Here is a 17,574-nt window from a genome sequence, read left to right as displayed (position 1 = left end):
CTACACCAGCGGAGCTACAGCCCACTCTGGGCTCCCCAATGCCCTCCTTTGTCCCTTGTCCCCCACCCCCCGCCAGTTGGGAAGTAGGGCCCAAACCTATGACGCTGGACGTGGTGCCGCCGGGACAGCCGACTGTGGACAAACAGGGCCCATTGTTGCCTGCGCTGGACACGTAGATGATGTTGTGCTTCCACACGGCCTCGCTGATCACCTCGCAGATCCTCCTGCAACACAAGTAGCCGCAGCATGGGATGCTCGCCTCTTCTCAAAGGCTCCCAGAAGAATGCGGACAGTCTTAGATATCAGCTCCCTCGCCAGCTGCGGCATCCAAGGAGGTTTCCAAGAGTAAGAGAATCCGATCCAGAGGGGGTGGTGGGCTCCGGCTTGGCTTTAGTCCCGGAGTTGAGCAGACCCAGACCGAGATGGGGAACCTAAGCCATCCCCACCCTGACCAGGTAGAATGAGGCAGAGAGAGAGAGACCAGATGAGATGGCCCCTCTGGGATGCAGGGAAGGCCTGATGGAGATAGGTGGAGGGAGAGAAACACTACAGGGGCAGCAAATGGATGGACAAGATGGATGGATGTTGGGTGGGGTGCCGGCCCTGAATGTAGATGCTCCTGGTTCATCCTAGAGATACCGGGGCAGTCAGCCGACCAAGTCCCAGCCAGGCACCAACTCTAGGTCCACTGCCCTATTCAGGCAGGCCCTAAGTGTGGGTGCTGCCATTCACATGGGTGGTTTGGGGTGACAGCAGAGAAGAGGGAGCAACATGCCAATACTGAAGGCAGGAACTGGGTATCTGGCATGGGGGACATGTACTGCCTCCCAGGAAAGGGCCCGGGGGTATTATGGAACTTGGCTGGCCAGCACCTGTAGGTACCACCATACTCCCCAGGGAAGATGTGAGGTGTGAGGTGTGAGGGTTGTTGAGGATTCATTCAAGGGGCAGGAGGCGGGCACTTCTGAGCCCAGCTCTGCCAAGAGGGGCAGCAGGGAGCGGGCTCAGGCCAGGCAGGGAAGCGCCCAGGGTCCCTATGAGAAAATGTAGGCCTCTATGAGGGGGCAGAGGAGAGCTATAGGTGATGCCGTTTGGGCCTTGGCGAGGTCTAGCACAAGGCATGCCAGAAACAGGGGGCACCAACATGACCCAAGACTCAGGGCCTGCTAGCTTCTCGCTGTGGCCAGGGGACAACTCACCCGGAATTCGGCCAATGGGTGGCTTCCCCGTAGCTGTAGTTGATGAGATCACACTTGTGATTGATAACTTCGATCATCTAGTCCAAAAAGAGCATGTAGGTTACACAATAGCAGAGAGAAACAGGTGAAAAGGACAGGGAAGTTGGCAGGGCCCTGCTCACTCTCTCTCTCTCTCTCTCTCTAATATTTTTGTTATTTTTATTATTTTATTACGAGCCTTTCTTTTTTTTTTTTTTCTTTCAGTTTTTGGTTTTTGGGTCACACCCGGCAGTGCTCAGGGGTTGCTCCTGGCTGTCTGCTCAGAAATAGCTCCTGGCAGGCACGGGGGACCATATGGGACACCGGGATTCGAACCAACCACCTTTGGTCCTAGATTGGCTGCTTGCAAGGCAAACGCCGCTGGGCCCCCTGCTCTCTCTCTTATGGTATCAGCTCATCACACAGCAGACTCCAGTACAAGTAAAAACTGATGCTGTTTCCAGGTTGATAGACTTTCAAGGGGAAAAACTAAAAAATGCTGAGATTGGAGGAAGCAGTATAATAAGAATTCAACAAAAAAAAAGGAGAGCCAGAGAGACAGCTTAAAAGGGGGGGGGGGAGCCTGGAGGGAGTCATGCCCTGTGTGTGTGCAAGGCCACAGCCAATCCCTTCCAACCCCCCAAGGCACCCCAGGGTAACCCCCAGAGCTCCTCAGTGCTCCTCAGCACAGGAGGCCCAGCGCTAATTCCTGCCCCAACCCCCAACACACACACACACACTCCAGAGGAAATATCTGCAGCAGTGAGAAGGGCAGGACGGAAATGGTGGAAGGAGCAGAACTGAGGAAGGTCTGGGACCCTCGTGGGGAAGTTCATCTATTCACCTAACAGTCAAGACAGACGAGCGAAGTCTGTACTGACTGAGCCAGCTCGTCACGGGCCCTTTCTACTTTTGTGGGGACCTCTCAAGCACTGCCATGGGGACTTTGGGGGCTCTCCTGGCCAGCCGTCCTCAGTAGACGGGGATTAAAGGGCCTCTGAGCCCAGCAGTGCCAGCTCAGGCAGCGAAAGGGGTAGGACGAACTCTAGTGCTCTGACTGCTCTCCCTGGGCACTGATGTCTGGAAAAGCATCTCTAAGCCACCACTGAGTAGGTCTACGAGAAAGGCTGAGCTTGCTTCCAACAAAGCGAGTATCCAGAATGTGATCCTGATTGACCTCAATGGAGGGAGGGAGGCCCCTACTTGGCCCCTGTTCATGCCTCAGCACTTCCAAGCCCGCCCAGCCAGCACTCACAGCTCTGATAAGGCCTGTGCCCGTCTCCATGGTGCTGAGGCGTGTGTCGCCAATCTTGATGGACAGAATCTGAGCCCCGGGGGCAACACCATTCCTCTCAGGCTCTTCTGGGAAATGCCCGGCGGCAATGCTGGCCACATGGGTGCCGTGAGCTCCTGGGTGGAAAAGGGCACCATGACGCGATGCACTCACAGGGATCAGACCCTGCAGACCAGGTGATCAAAGGACAAGATGCAACCTGGGCGGCCACACATCTCCACCAACGACTTGGGGCCCCTTGTGCTTCTCTGCCCATCTCTGTCCCACCCTGCTGACTGACAGCTTCAGACCATGACAACAAGAAGCGATGTGACCCACACAGAACCATCTCCACACTGGGCCTGAAGCTCGAGCGAGTGAGCGAGCAATCGCCACTACTCTCATTCTTGATCTCCGGCCCCCGAGGTCAGCCTCCAGGAAGCAGCACCTTATGGTCCTGTCAGTTTGACGCCTTGATCTAGGGGCCCAACTGGGACAATTCAGTGAGGGATATGTTATGCGGCAAGACAGAGGCAAAGTATCAGACATTTTGTCCTAATTGAGGGGGCTCAAAGAGTGAGAAACACCCCACTGCTTCAGGCAATAGCACAAGAGGCACTTGTGGTAGAAGCAAGTGCTGAGCCAGTGTGATGAGTGTGGGCATCTCTGCCAGGTCCTTGTGGAGCCCATTTTTCTCTGCTCCAAAGCAGTCTGCAGGCCCTTGAGCCTGGACCCTCCCACCGAACTGTGTGTTAACATCACCACACCCCAGTCCCATCTTGTGCTGTGGCTCCCCATGGAGGTGACAGACACTGGGGCTCCTGTGAAGAAAGACCCCGAGGCCCCTCACTTCTCCTGACACAGGCATGTGACAAGAGCCTGGGATGGAGGAGATTCATCAGGCAGTTTCCTCACTAGGACAGGACAGGACTGGAAAGGGACAAGACAGTGGCTCCAGGGAAAGAAGGCCCACAAGTGTCTGCCAGAAAGAGATTGGATAGAGCTGAGTCGGGATGGGCAGGCACACCTGAATCCCCCAAAAGAGCAGGAAGAGTAACCCAGATCTCATGGCTTTATAGGGGAGCAGCCCCCAAAGTGAGAGAGAGCAACTAAGTGCCCCCTGGGGCCCCAAGATCTAGGAACATAGCAGCTGAGAGAGCAGAAGGCAGTGAATGACTAACCGGACCACCAAGGTTTGTACCGGCCTCCACCAGACTCAGCAGGAGACTCTGGCAGGGCAAGAGCCAAACTCTGAAGGCAGGAAAGGGGAAGTAACTGTCTTTCAGAGGAGTCATGAGGGGGAAATTTCCGGAGGTGGAACTGCGGCAACACTAACAGCCCAGACCAGCCCTAGCACTGTTCTGACTGAGTCAAGGTACCAGGCCAGGAACAAGCACACCCCGGAGCGTCGGCACCGAGCAGCCAGAGTACCCACAGAACCTTCCCACACTTAAGAGTGTGTGTGTGAGTGAGTGTGTATAAAATCACACAGCTCGGATGCAAACCAAGCACCACACCCCGGAGAGTCAGCACCGAGTGTGTGGTGTGTGTGTGTAAAATCACACAGCTCAGATGCAAACCAAGCACCAGAGAGTCGGCACCGAGCAGCCAGAGTACCCACAGAACCTTCCCACGCTTGAGAGAGAGAGAGAGAGAGAGAGAGAGAGAGAGAGAGAGAGAGAGAGAGAGAGAGAGAGAGAGAGAGGAGAGAAAGTGTGAGAGAGAGAGTGTGTATGTGTGTGTGTGTGTGTAAGAACCTTCCAATGCTTAAGAGAGGGAGAGAGGGGGAGAGAGAGGGGGAGGGAGGGAGAGAGAGAGAGAGAGAGAGTATGTGTGTGTGTGTGTAAGAACCTTCCAATGCTTAAGAGAGGGAGAGAGGGGGAGGGAGGGAGGGAGGGAGAGAGAGAGAGAGAGAGAGAGAGAGAGAGAGAGAGAGAGAGAGAGAGAGAGAGAGAGAATGTGTGTGTGTGTGTAAAATCACACAGCTTGGATGCAAACCAGGCCCCTTCAAGCAAGCAGAGATGGTAAAGGCAGCAGTACCTCCACTGGTGACGACTGAGAGCAGGTTGCCGTCCTCGTAGATGTTCACCGAGTAATTCAGCATCTCGGCCGTGCCGAATGAACCGTATTCCTGGGCCTCCTTGTAGCTTCTCAACACGGTCGATTTGCTCAAGTCCCCATCTTCGTTCGAGTCGATGCAAGCTCTGTCAAAGAACATAGAGCAAGAGCAGATAATATTTCTCTTTCTTTTATTTTTTTGGATCACACCCGGCAGTGCTCAGGGGTCATTCCTAATCGCTCCTGGTAGGCTCGGGGGAGCATATGGGATTCCAGGATTCGAACCACTGTCCCTTTTTTTTTTTGGTTTTTGAGCCACACCCGTTTGACGCTCAGGGGTTACTCCTGGCAATGTGTGCTCAGAAATTGCCCCTGGCTTGGGCGGACCATATGGGACGCCGGGGATCGAACCGAGGTTCCTTGGCTAGCGCTTGTAAGGCAGACACCTTACCTCTAGCGCCACCTTCCCGGCCCCCGAACCACTGTCCTTCTGCATGAAAGGCAAACACCTTACCTCCATGCTATCTCTTCGGCCCCTTTTTCTTTTTTGGGGGGGGGGTCACACCTGGCAGTGCTCAGGGGCCACCCTGGCTCTATGCTCAGAAATCACCCCCGGCAGGCTTGGGGGAGCATATGGGATGCTGGGATTCGAACCACTGTCCTTCTGCATGTAAGGCAAACACCTTATCTCCGTGCTATATCTCCAGCCCTATTTCTCTCTTTCTTTCCAAAATTTACATTTGCCCAGCCTGCCTCTCCCATGGCAAACACCATCACTACCAGGTTTAGATTCCAGCTTGTTTAGGAGATATCAGGTGAGGGAGAGCTGCGAAGACAGCAGCACCAAGTGCCAGAACACAGGTCTGGCACTGGGAGCACTGTGAGATGCACCCCTGTGGGACCCCCAGCATTGCCCCTTCAGAGTGCCACGAAGAACCAGCCCCAGGGTACACAGTCCCAGGGAGTGGAGAGCACAGGATGTGGCCTCATCCCCCCCCATTCTTCCTAGGTAACTTGATCTTACCTGCAAGACCCTGCCCATTCCTGGGAGGAGTCTTGGAAAGGTTAGATAAGGCTTTGACCAAAGAGGATTGGGTCTTTTTGGACTTTTCGCCTTTGGGTCTTTGGCCAGCATGCACGGAGGTGAGAGGGAAGGTGGCTGAAAGGAGTTAAGACCTAGGGCAAGTTAAGAATAGCATGCGTAAATGGTTAGCAGCCACACCCAATGGCCAGGGCAATAAAGATGTTGTCTCTCTGGAAGCCTGCCTGTGAGTGAGTTTAATACCCATTGCTTTTCTGGACCCAGACCCACCGGTTAATGGGGGATGGTGCCACGTGGCCTAAAAACCAAGGCCTCCATCCATCACCATCCAGCTCCATCCTAAGGGCTGTATTGCAACAGCAGGAAACCAGTGGTCCTGGAGCTTCTGCCCATGTTGGATGATCCTGATCCAAAGCCCTGGCCCGACTCTCTGTGGCTCCTTTCAGAACTGGCCTTAGGAGACCAAACAACTAGAAATCAGACAAGAACTAAAAGTGGCCACCCCCATGTTCTGATGCTTCATCTCTCCAGCAGGGCAAGACCATGTGACTACCCGAGAGCTGCTGGGAAAACTGGGGTCAGGGGCACATGCCTTCTGGGAGTCTGGCTGTGGGCTCAACTGGCAGTAACCGAAGGCCTCCAACCCAGGCCAGCACCAGATGGGGCCCCGAGTGAGTTCCCAGCATCCAGCCACAAAGGAACGTAAGCAACAGAACCAAACCACTCCTTCTAATTTATAATAATATATACAACTTATAATATGAGAATCTATAAATGTATACATGTTTTTATAAGTAAACATTTATAGATACTTATATCTAGAATTCAAAACCCGATTTTCAGACCTGAAACCATTACACAGGAAACCACCAGGGCACAGTTGATAGCTTTCTGGAGGCTGTGTTAGAGCCCTGAGGGCCCGAGGGCATAGGACACAGGAGCAGAGCAAACCGTCCAGTACATCAACTGAATACCCAGAAAGGGCTTAATGCCTGAGGTCGAGAAAAAAACTCACATCACTCACTAGCAGCAACATTAAAACTAACACCAAGTGGGCAGAAGAGGGCCAGAGAGAAAGCCCGGTGGGGAAGGCACTTGCTTTGCACAAGGCAGACCTGGGTTCCATCCCTGGGGCTGCCTATGGTCCCCCTCCTCTCCCAGCCCTGCCAAAAGTGATCCCCAAGCATAGCTGGGTGAGGCCTCAAACATAAAGAAGATGAACAGTTAACAGACACATGAGAACAAAGTGCCTCCTCACTAGTTCTCATGAAATGTAAATCCTCACCACCAGATATTATTCCATAGCTGTGAGGACAGTTTCCATTGTTGATCATTTTAGAAGCAAGTGCTGAAGAGATTGTGGAGAAATACTGATGGGAACATAAGCACTTATTTGAACACTTATTTGAAAACAGTCTGACTTGGTCAAAAATATAAAAAACAAAACAAATGTATATTCCAGCTACAGGACCTGAAGAAGAAGCATCCAGGGAAAAATCAATGCACCGTCATGCTGAGTGCAATGCTGGTCAAAACAGCTCATTGCTGGAAATAAATACCCAAAGACCCCATTCTAAGGACTGGATCAAGATGACGTGTGATAGAAACACATGACAAAATACTACGCAAATGGTAAAATGATGCCCATCTGCAACATAATGGAAGGGAGGCATGTGGAGGTTGTGCCAAGAGGAGCCAGGCAGTGTGCAAAGACACCAGGGGAGGGGAACCCTTGAGGCTGGGGCTGGTGGTAGAGCTCACGCCCTATGGGTGGGCGACCTGGGCTCAATTTCCCACCCAGGGAGAAATGAAACCCAAAGGGGATCTCCACTAGAAAAACCGGAGTGTGAGAACAGGATGTGGTCAGGTTGGTGGACCATGACAACCCTTTCCTTAAAGAAGAGCCCAGTGTTAACAGTTAAAAAAAAGAACAGGCACCAGAGGGAAACAAACGGAGAAATCCAACCATCTGATCTCCTTCAGTACCAGCCAGCCCTGTCTGAGGAAGTGACTCTCCAAGCAAGAAGAAGCTCCAGCTACAAAATTCTTAAGTTTTTTTTTTTTTTTTTTGTCATACCAGGAAATTCTCAGAACTTTCTTCTAGTTCTGTGCTCAGGAAATCACTCCTGGAGGGGCTTAGGGGACCCAATGGGGTGATGGGGATGGATTCTTTTTTTTTTTTTTTTTTTTTTGGTTTTTTTTTGGGCCACACCCGATAACGCTCAGGGGTTACTCCTGGCTATGTGCTCAGAAGTTGCTCCTGGCTTGGGGGACCATATGGGACACCGGGGGATCGAACCGCGGTCCGTCCAAGGCTAGCGCAGGCAAGGCAGGCACCTTACCTTTAGCGCCACCGCCCGGCCCCATCAGGGGGATGGATTCTATACCTGCTGTACAACTGCTCTATAATTCTTGATTTCAAGTGTCAAGAAGAGGCTGCTTGTTAGCTGCAGGTTGCTTACATGCATATAACTCGTCTGTATTAAGAGCAGCTACTTGTTTCCAAGCAGATAAAAATCCAAGACGACGTACAAGCGACATCCTGCAAGTACATGTACTAGGATGGGGGAGAAACAAATACAATAGGCGACTCGGTATGAATCCCCAGAGTTAGCAAGAGGAGAACTTCAAGAGCAGTGAGAGCTTACATTCAAGGAGGGCTTAGTTAGAAAAACACCCAGCTTCAATTCACAAATATTCTAAGTGCCATATTAGACCAAGTAGCCGACGAGATGAGTTTCAGGAGGTGTAGCTGGGGATGCTGAGCACCCAATGGCCAAGATTCGGACCCTCACACCCAGTGCAGGCCCATGGATCCCATACACTGCTCCACTTTAATTCAGCTGCCCTGATTGTCCTCAGGTACCTCTTCCCACCCGACTCCCCCCAAAGCTCCTCGGCTTGGCTTTTGAATATTCACAGATGCTATTGCGATTCTTTCCCAAGTACCAGTTGGTTATAAACAGTTTCAAGTAGGAAAATGTCCACACAGAGCAAAGATCCACCTCATAAAGACAGGTTAATGATGACTATGTGCTCGTTTGGGGGCTAAAACAGGAAGTTCAAACATTGTGTTCAAAACTACCCAAGTGCCCACATGGCTTTCAAATAGTTTCGCACAGGGATTCTAGCATCGATATCTCTGGGAAGCTCTGGGGTTTTATTTTAGTTTGTTTGTTTGCATTTTGGGGCCACAATCAGCAGTCCTCAGGGGTCACTCCTGGTTCCAAACTAAGGAATTATACCTGGTGGTGCTAAGGGGACCGAATGGGATGCTGAGGATTGAACCTGTGCAAGACAAGTAAATGCCCTCTCTACTATTTTATCGCTCTGGTGTGCTCTGCAGTTTAATGTTCTTTAGAGAAAAGCATGCTTGTATTTGCTTTCCCCGTTCTGTCCCCCCCAGCAGTCCTGGGGCGGGAGGCTCAGGGCTCCCACAGGCTGGGCCTGGCTCTTCCCTTAAGCCAGAGAACTTGCCCTGGGAGAAGGTGAGTCCTACCCACAGCTTACCTCCAGGTGGCACCGTCGTGCCAGACCAAACAGTCATACACGGGGCCTGGGTCGCTGTATTTCTTCTCAAAGGAGTTGAGCAGTTCCACCTGGCTTTGAAGCTCCTCCTTCATCAGTTTATTCGCCTAAAATTAAATTTAAAAATACTTTCATGTTAGTGCACGTTAGGGCTCCAAGAGAGGTAAAATAACATGAAGAGAAGCACAGGGTGATCCAATCCAACTGTACTCCTGGAAAAAAGAATCCAAGAATGTGTTCTTTTCATCTAGGTGCAGCCTGTAACTGCTGGAGTGAGGCAGAATCAATTATGTATTAACTATGAAATGGTGACACTTTCTTTACCCACTGTCACTCATTCCATACATCATCTGCTGTACTAAATCAGATTTCCAGAGAGGACCATTTCCACTTCAAATGTGTTTCTTAAAACCCCAAATCAATAAAAACCAAAAAACCCTGGTCAATCATCCTCTAGAATGTACGACTATTCCAAGACATATATCTTACATATGTGTGTACAAGCTGCTATGCTCACCATCTTGTTTACCATAGCAAGCATTTACTATGATTCAACCCAGCCACTGGTTCTGAGCTACAGGCTACCTTAGACTGCTCTGCTTCTACCTGAATTAATGAGAGGTGCTCCGACATCTTTTTTTTTTTTTTTGGTTTTTGGGTCACACCCGGCGTTGCTCAGGGGTTACTCTTGGCTGTCTGCTCAGAAATAGCTCCTGGCAGGCACGGGGGACCATATGGGACACCAGGATTCGAACCAACCACCTTTGGTCCTGGATCGGCTTCTTGCAAGGCAAACGCCGCTATGCTATCTGTCCGGGCCCGCTCCGACATCTTTAGGGATAATTCTCTAAACTCAGTATTTACTTCCTCAAAAATGCCAACTCAACAGTTTTGGAGGGACATAAAATAAAAACATTAATAAAATCCAGATTTGGGCCAGAAAGATAGACAGCGGTAGGGCATTTACCTTGCAAGCAGTCGATCTAGGACTATGGTTTGAATCCTGGCATCCCATATGGTCCCCCTAACCTGCCAGAAGCAATTTTTGAGCACAGAGCCAGGAGTAACCCCTAGGACCGCCAGGTGTGACCCCAAAACCAAAATAAATAAATAAAATAAATAAAATCCAGATTCATTTTATATCGAATGAATCACACATGCGTAGCACCTGGAATACTAGAGCTTAGTTAGTAAGGAGAAGAGGAAGAGGAGAAATTTGTAGGTACAAAGCATCTTGCTGCCCACAAGGGCTGACACGCACACAAGAACTGGAAGCTATCTCGTGCCAAGCTCGGCAAGGGCCCTCCTCATGGCCCTGGGAGATGAAGACCCTGACTTGGCTTCACAGCTGGGATCTCTGGGGGCGGAGGGGGAGGGCGCACAAGTATAGGCAGCTTTAGAAGCCGTGGCTGTGTTATTTGCTACTGAAGAGGCACACAGAAGAAAAACCCAGAAGACTGAATAGGGAGTTGCTGCTACTTTCCCTATGGGGGACACTTTGGAACTTCACTTGCAACTTTTATACACCTGCAGCCTTCAAATTCCTGTTGTCAGTGCATACAAATTTTTTCTGAATAGCTCAAGATATTTTATTTATTTAATAAAGTGATTTAAAAAGGGTTTTTTTTTTGGGGGGGGGGGCACACTCAAGCAACACCCAAGGGTGTTACTTGTTACACCCCACTCAGGAAGGGCACACATCAGAAGTGTTGCACTCCTGAAAAAGAATTATTTGCCAAAAAGGCCCGCTTAGAGCAGTCAAAATCAGTTGACCCTTTGCGTGGATTGTTTGGCCATAATTCTAAACGTGGCTGTAACTATCTCTCTCTTTATTTTTGACCATTATTAGAAATCAGGCCTCTATATTTCTTTCTAACAAAGAAGCACAGTACAAATCCCGCCAAAAGTCTCCCATTGACCAGTTCTCTGTGATCTCTGCTACCTTGGCGCCAAGATCATGTTTTTCCCAAAACTTAGCTCATGAGTAAAGCAATTTTCAGTTTTCCCCAAAACTCTAAAACATTTCTCTCTCTTCCCACTTCCCTGAAAATTACCTGGTTTCTCCTGCTTACCCAAAACAAAGCAAACCCACAACAGAAACTGCTTTTCACCTTCAGTATCGGTTCTTTAATATGCAGATTTTAGCCATGGCCTTTCATTCTGTTTCCCTGACCATCTCCCACTTTCTTTGATCTCCAAAATTACACACCGAATTCCAGAGCTTACCCCTTAAAAGTTACCCAGCTCAAAAAATAAATTTGTCTTCATCTTTCTAGACGCAAGTCCCCATGCATTCTGTGTGGTCTCATTTATTTCACATTTCATAATTCATACTTCATATTCGCCTCTTCCTGCTCCCGATTGACTCTCAGTGGGAAAATGAACTCACTAAGGTTATGCTTAGGGACTTTTTATCTCATTAGGATAAAGGTCCGCAGCAGTTACTTCTGGCTATGCACTCAGAAATCGCTCCTGGCTTGGGGGAGCATATGGGATGCCGGGTGATCGAACTGCGGTCTGTCCTAGGTTAGCACGTGCAAGGCAAAAGCCTTAATGCTTGTGCCACTGCTCCCTAAAAAGATGTTTTTTAAGGGCAAGGCTGTCTAGTGATGGGACATCTTGCATACTTGCTGCTGAAGCATTAGTTGGTTCTGGCTCTCCATCATCTGTGGCCAAAAAATCCCATGTATGAGAATATTCCGAACGGAAAAGAAAGTACTGCGATCATGGGTGATGCTTAAACTGTGGTGTGGCCTGGCTGACACCTGGCTCAAGCGAACACACCCTGCAAGGCAGTCCGACAAGATAAAGTAGAATGGTCCTACTTTATCAAATCATGATATTAAAAAAAATGGCTCAACAGAGGAAGGCTCCTGGGTGCTAGGGAGTGTGTATTGGGAAACACAGGGAGCTGCAAGAGAAGCAGAGGGGTGCTGCTCTGGCTGTGTCCCCTCTCCCCTGCATTGTGCCAGCATCAACAAGGCATTCAAAGCTGGCAGAAACAAAGCTCAACTGCTTCAGAATAAAGCTCAGATTAAATTGGCTGCTAAGTCTCTAAAGAACTTGAGGGCACGTGTGAGTAAAAGCGACTGGCACCAACTTGAGACTGGCAGCTGTTGGCAGCATCGAACTCTTCTTGTTTCCTGCAAGCTTCCGCGAGGGCCACTCTGTGAACAGGGTCCCAGATCTTTTCCTTCCGTTCTTTCTGCAGAGACAGGAAAATTACCTTATGGCGGGCTAGCGAGATGACATTCATGCCCATGTAACTGAGCGCGTACGACGGGCCATTCCTGTGTGTGCTTAGTTACCAGCCTCACAATTCTCAGAGATGCAGACAGCAGACTGATCAGGTAGACAAAGCAATGGCTCTGTCAGTTCAAAAGTGACCCACTGCACCTAGGTTTCAAGAAAACAAGCTGGCCAAGGCAGCTCCAAAAATATCCTCAGCACTAATTTAAATCTTTTCCTCTGTGAGCATGAGTCCCACATGACTGGCTGAATTCCCAGCTTTCTGTTTGTTTGTGGGCCACACCCAGTGATGCTCAGGGCTTACTCCCAGCTGGCTCTGTACTCAGGAATCAGTCCTTGGGTGTCTCAGGGGAGCAAATGGGATGCCAGGGACCGACCCAGGGTCAGCTTTGTGAAAGGCAAACACCCTCCCTGTTGTACTATTGCTCTGGCCCCAGAAATTCCAGTCATTTAGAGCCCAAGAAATTCCCGTAGCCGGGTTCTTGTAGAGCTGGGGAGAGGCTGAGGCAGGGGACTGATGGCAATGTCCCTGCCAGCCTCGACTTCCCTCCTTCCTGGTTTTCCTCCTCCTCCTCCTCTCCTAGACTTGGAGGGTCATGGTCCTGAAACTGATTCTACCCACATCAACAGAGCTTCTAAGCCACAGGGCTTCCCAGTGGGAGTCTGCAAGTCCAAGGAGCCCTTTCCTACACTGCAATTAATCGAACTTAGCCAAGATGTGGGGGTGGCCAGAATCCCAACACTGCATGTACAGCTCCATTCGTACCTTTGCAACGAAGCTGCCTTAAGTCACCAGGAAGCATAGAAGTGGGATATAAAACACGAGTCTTTTCATCCTCAAATGCTCCCCACTATGCTTCGGGGGCCACACCTTGTGTGGGGACTAGGGTCCCCAAACCCATGTGGTCACAGATGCGAGGTTGTTGCATGGCCTAGCTCTAGAGCCATACCCCCAGCTCTGAGCAACATAGAGCTATGCTACAAGCTGCAAGACATGCACCTTTAACTAAGGACAGGAATCCAACAGCTACAACATGTCTCAGGATTCCTGGCTCCTGGCCCGAACACCTTCTGATCTGATCAAAGTCCCTCAAATCTCGTCTGGCCACCAGGCTCATCGTCAAGAAATCACTGGTCTTGCCTTGGAAATCCTGAACCTGCCTGACTCCCAGAGCTCAGCAAATCCTTCGGATGTGTGAGTTGCTCGCCGCAGCCTATTCCGGAAATTGAGGTCCTCTGACACCTACTTTCTGGTGCCTACAACCAGTGGGGAACACAACAGATTCCAAACATTCCCAGCACCACGTCCTTAAAACAGTATCTGTCCCCATCCAGTTCTCTAAGTAAAGATTTTTATTTCTGTACTTCAGGCCCAGTAACCCTCTCAACTCAGAGGATACAAAAGGACAGAGGGACAAACTGTGGGAACATATGTGAACAAACAGGGAAGGCCAGATTTGAAATCAGCTAGCTTTTTAAAAATCTTTGAAGTTAAAACAAATAAAAAAGTTCCCGCAAAAATACACACACATTCCCTATGTTTAATCTCAGCATCTGACACTAAGAGCCACCTTCAAGTGGGCCATGGTTCTACCGGACAAAACCTCTCCCTAAGAGTTGCTGTTTCCAAACTTCCGCGAGAGTCCAGAAAGACAGCATTTTCTCCACATGTTCTCGCACAGAGGGTGGAGCCATGGTGTATAGAAGGGGCCCTACCTGCATCCGCTCCTTGAGTGCTTTGGGGTAGAAGTCATAGCCATTCTTGATGCCGATGTGATATTTGCCTGAGGGGTTTGTCCAACTTGCAGGAATCTAGAGGAAAGAAGGTCAGCAGTCCAATCACTAACCACTCCAATTCAGACAATGCAGTAGTGGGAAAAGGGTCTTTTACTTGGAAAGGTCCAAGCTGGATGATAAAGGCTCACTGGTAACGGCACATCTCAACATGTGAAGGGGCCACTTACTGTCTCCCTATCTCTTTCTTCTCATGCATAGAGAACTCAGTTCAATCTGAGTCTCTTTCAAGTCTTCAATGCTTCAGAGCTTCCCAAAGCTCTGAGTGCTGCTTCATTCACTTTCTACGTGCACTGGAGACTAGCACCTCTCCTCTCCTCCCCTCCCCTCACAACTCGACTCTATGAGCACACAGCTGTAGGTTTGGCTTGTTTTAGGGGGACAGCACCTGGCAGTGCTCAGGACTTACTCCTGGCTCTGTACTTGGGGATCACACTTGGCAGGGACCCGGGGACTGTAGAGGGTTCTGGGGAGCAAAGCCAGGTCAGCTGTCTATGAGGCAAGCGCATGCCCTGCTGTCCTATTGCTTTGGCCCACAATAAAGAATTAAAAAAAAACTTAATATGAGATTCCCTAAGAAAAGCTTGTCAGCATGAGAGGAGGAGGAGAGAAGAGGAGGAGTCAAGAAAACGAAAAAAAAAAAAAAAAAAACCTGAGAAGGGAAATGTTTTCAAAAGATTCTGTCAACTGGAGCCACAATACACTCCCCTGCCCCCACCCCATCCCAGCAAAAAAAAAAAAAAAAGTCTGTCATTTATGTAAGTCAATAATGATGAAGATATTCTGAGTTCAAGTTCTCTTGGAAAATTATGAAGGGATTAAAAAAAAAATGAAGGCGAGACATTCACTGGAACATCTTTCTACCCCCAGATTAAAATACTTCTACCATGTAGTAAACACACTGGGAAAAAACCCCACCAACTGATAGCACCACCAAAGCATGAAGGCAGGTGTTTAAGGAAACCCCAAAGATCCACTTTGCAGACACTTAACATAGCTCTGATGCCCCTAGTGACAATGCCTGAGGGTGAGGAGAAGCTCCGCCTCCTGGACAGAGAGGACAGGGAGCTGCCCTGGATATCCACCGGCCCAACCTGGCACAGGCCCCAGGGAAGAAGAGCAGGGAGGCTGCCAGGGCCGCTAAAATATAGGGTGGTTTGTGAGAAGGGCCTGGTAATGGGGGATGCCCCCCATTCCCCATACATGCACCACCATTGAGCTAAGAACCTAAGCAGTAGGAAACAAGAGATGGCAGGAGGCGGTGCAAGCAGCCGGGCACGCACCTTCAGCACACGGCCTGAGAGCCCGGTGACTTCGCCGTCCTTTGCCTCCACCACAGTGGCCGTGTTCACATCCCCGCTGCCTGTAGTGTCGATGATGTCAACGATCTTCGGCTTCCTGTCCGTTGTGATCTGAAGGTCCAGAGACAATAGTGACAAGGTTAGAGGCTTTAGTGGTTTCATCCTTGACTGCTGTGTTTGCTCTGAGGCCCCAATCGGCAGCACCCAGAGCATCCTCCAGTCTCTGGGTTCGGGGGTTGCTCCCAGTGGGTACTGGGGAGACCACCCGGGGTGCTGGGGATCAAATCCGGGTGGCCCATGGGCCAGGCAAGTGCCCTGGGATGCAGCACTACTATGTTGGCCCTGAGTGTCTGATCCTTAAAGCGACACCAACTTCTGGGTATTTCTGGATCTAACTAACCTACAAAATCTGCATTCACCTTAAACAAAGGTCAGAACTTTGGTTTCAGCCCAAACCTATCATACTAAAACGAAAATTCGGTCATGGAAACCTTCAAGGCTTTCATGTGGTCTCATGCCTTGTTACACATTTTTACTAGGCATTTATGTGAGTCTCATCCTGTTTTGGGTGTTGGCGACACAGCGATGACCAACACACAGACACAAGACAAACAGAAAGACACACACTCTGCCTCACAGCTCTTTATATCTGTCATTAAGCTAGTCACACATGTCTGATGGCGAGACACCAGAGGCAGTGCCAGGCAGGGGTGAGAGGTGCAGGGCCAGGCTCCTCATTGTGAGGGGGCTTGTGAGAAAGCCGCAGGTGCACGTACAAGTGCAGGATGGCAAGGAGAGCAGAATGCTCCAGTACTAGATGCTCAGTTACTGTGACAGGCCAGTGCAGGCCCAGACTAAGCTCCCATGCAAGTTGGGCCCTGCTTCATACACAGAGCCTGTCCGTGCAGTAGCCCTGATTCTTCAGCCTAGCTCTGCCAGTGTTTCCCTCCCCTCCTCCTGAAGTGCTCCTGTGCACTTACTCCCTCACTCTTCACACCAGGGCTGGACTGGGCCCCCTCTGCCTTCCAAAAATAGGTGACCCATACTCCAGGATCTACTTGAGCCACAGGGCTGGTGCTCAGCTGCACACCCTGAGTGAACTTCCAGTGCTCCTTTGGGTTAGAAGCAGACCATCGGTTGATCCTTCATCTGCCCTCAAAGGGAAAACAGGCCTAGAACAAGGACTGGATCTACCCCAGAAGCCAAATCAGCCAGAGCCCAGTGGGCCCTGGGTGGTCCCCAAAACACACACATTTATTGGGTAGCTAAAGGACTTTGCACCACGGCTGGCTTTGCTAAGGTGGTAATTGTCTGCGCACTTCATTGCTTTTCCTCTTTGGTCTTGGATTTTTTATTTTCTGCTACATCTGGCAGTGCTCGGCTGTGACTCCACCTTGGATATTACGGGTATCTTTACCTGCAAGACCCCTCCCATTCTTGGGAGTGGTCTTGGAAAGGATAGATAAGGCTTTGACCAGAGAGGATTAAAGGTTTTTGCCAGCATGGAGGTCAGAGGAAAGATGGCTGAAAAAAGTTAAGACACAGGGCAAGCTAAGGATAGCATGCGTGAATGGTTGAGATTGACCACACATCTGGTAGATAGGGCATGAATAAAGCTGATATTTCCTGAAGCCTGTCTGAGTGAGTCTGGTTCCCACCACGACCACCTGAAGATGATGACCTGCCAGTTAAGGGGGGATGGAGCCACATGGCTGGGGCCTAAGGACAAAGGCCTCCATCTCCACCATCCAAGTCCATCTTAAGGGCTTAATGCAACATCCTGGCGCCCGAACGTGGATCTGAATCCTGGACCCAAGAAAACAGCGATTATGGTGCGATTTCTGCTTTTCAGTTTGATTTTGGCTCTTTTCGGATGTACTGAGCCCAAAACCCTGGGCCACGTGGAACTGTGTTCAAAGATGGCCGTGACCCCTTCTGGGGGCAAAAATATCAGTAAAACAGGGGAGGTGAAAACTTGTATCACTCTCATCCATGGCTCAGATCTGAAACTTCGTTGCTCTGATCTGCTCCGGGAAACAGCGCATGGAAAAGACAAAAGCAGCGAGCCTGGGATCCGCCCTCCAGATCAGAAAGGTGAAACTGCGAACCGGC

At 50.1% G+C, this 17,574-nt stretch overlaps 1 protein-coding gene across 2 annotated transcripts in view; it reads right to left on the bottom strand.

Annotated features, from left to right (window-relative positions):
• Positions 1-17,574, bottom strand: part of TPP2 (tripeptidyl peptidase 2) — a 55,207-nt gene that overhangs the window by 31,020 nt on the left and 6,613 nt on the right. For both annotated transcript variants that reach the window (XM_049778613.1, XM_049778614.1), the window contains exons 2-9: positions 15,445-15,573; positions 14,084-14,179; positions 12,219-12,323; positions 9,101-9,225; positions 4,531-4,694; positions 2,473-2,627; positions 1,200-1,276; positions 97-224 (exon numbers count right to left, since the gene is read on the bottom strand). In XM_049778613.1, coding sequence (XP_049634570.1) covers positions 97-224; positions 1,200-1,276; positions 2,473-2,627; positions 4,531-4,694; positions 9,101-9,225; positions 12,219-12,323; positions 14,084-14,179; positions 15,445-15,573 — 979 coding nt within the window. The remainder of the gene's footprint in view (positions 1-96; positions 225-1,199; positions 1,277-2,472; positions 2,628-4,530; positions 4,695-9,100; positions 9,226-12,218; positions 12,324-14,083; positions 14,180-15,444; positions 15,574-17,574) is intronic.

The sequence above is a fragment of the Suncus etruscus genome, chromosome 8, assembly GCF_024139225.1.
Source record: "Suncus etruscus isolate mSunEtr1 chromosome 8, mSunEtr1.pri.cur, whole genome shotgun sequence".
In the NCBI taxonomy this organism is placed as follows: Eukaryota; Metazoa; Chordata; class Mammalia; order Eulipotyphla; family Soricidae; genus Suncus; species Suncus etruscus.
This window is presented reverse-complemented; position numbering and strand designations above follow the sequence as displayed.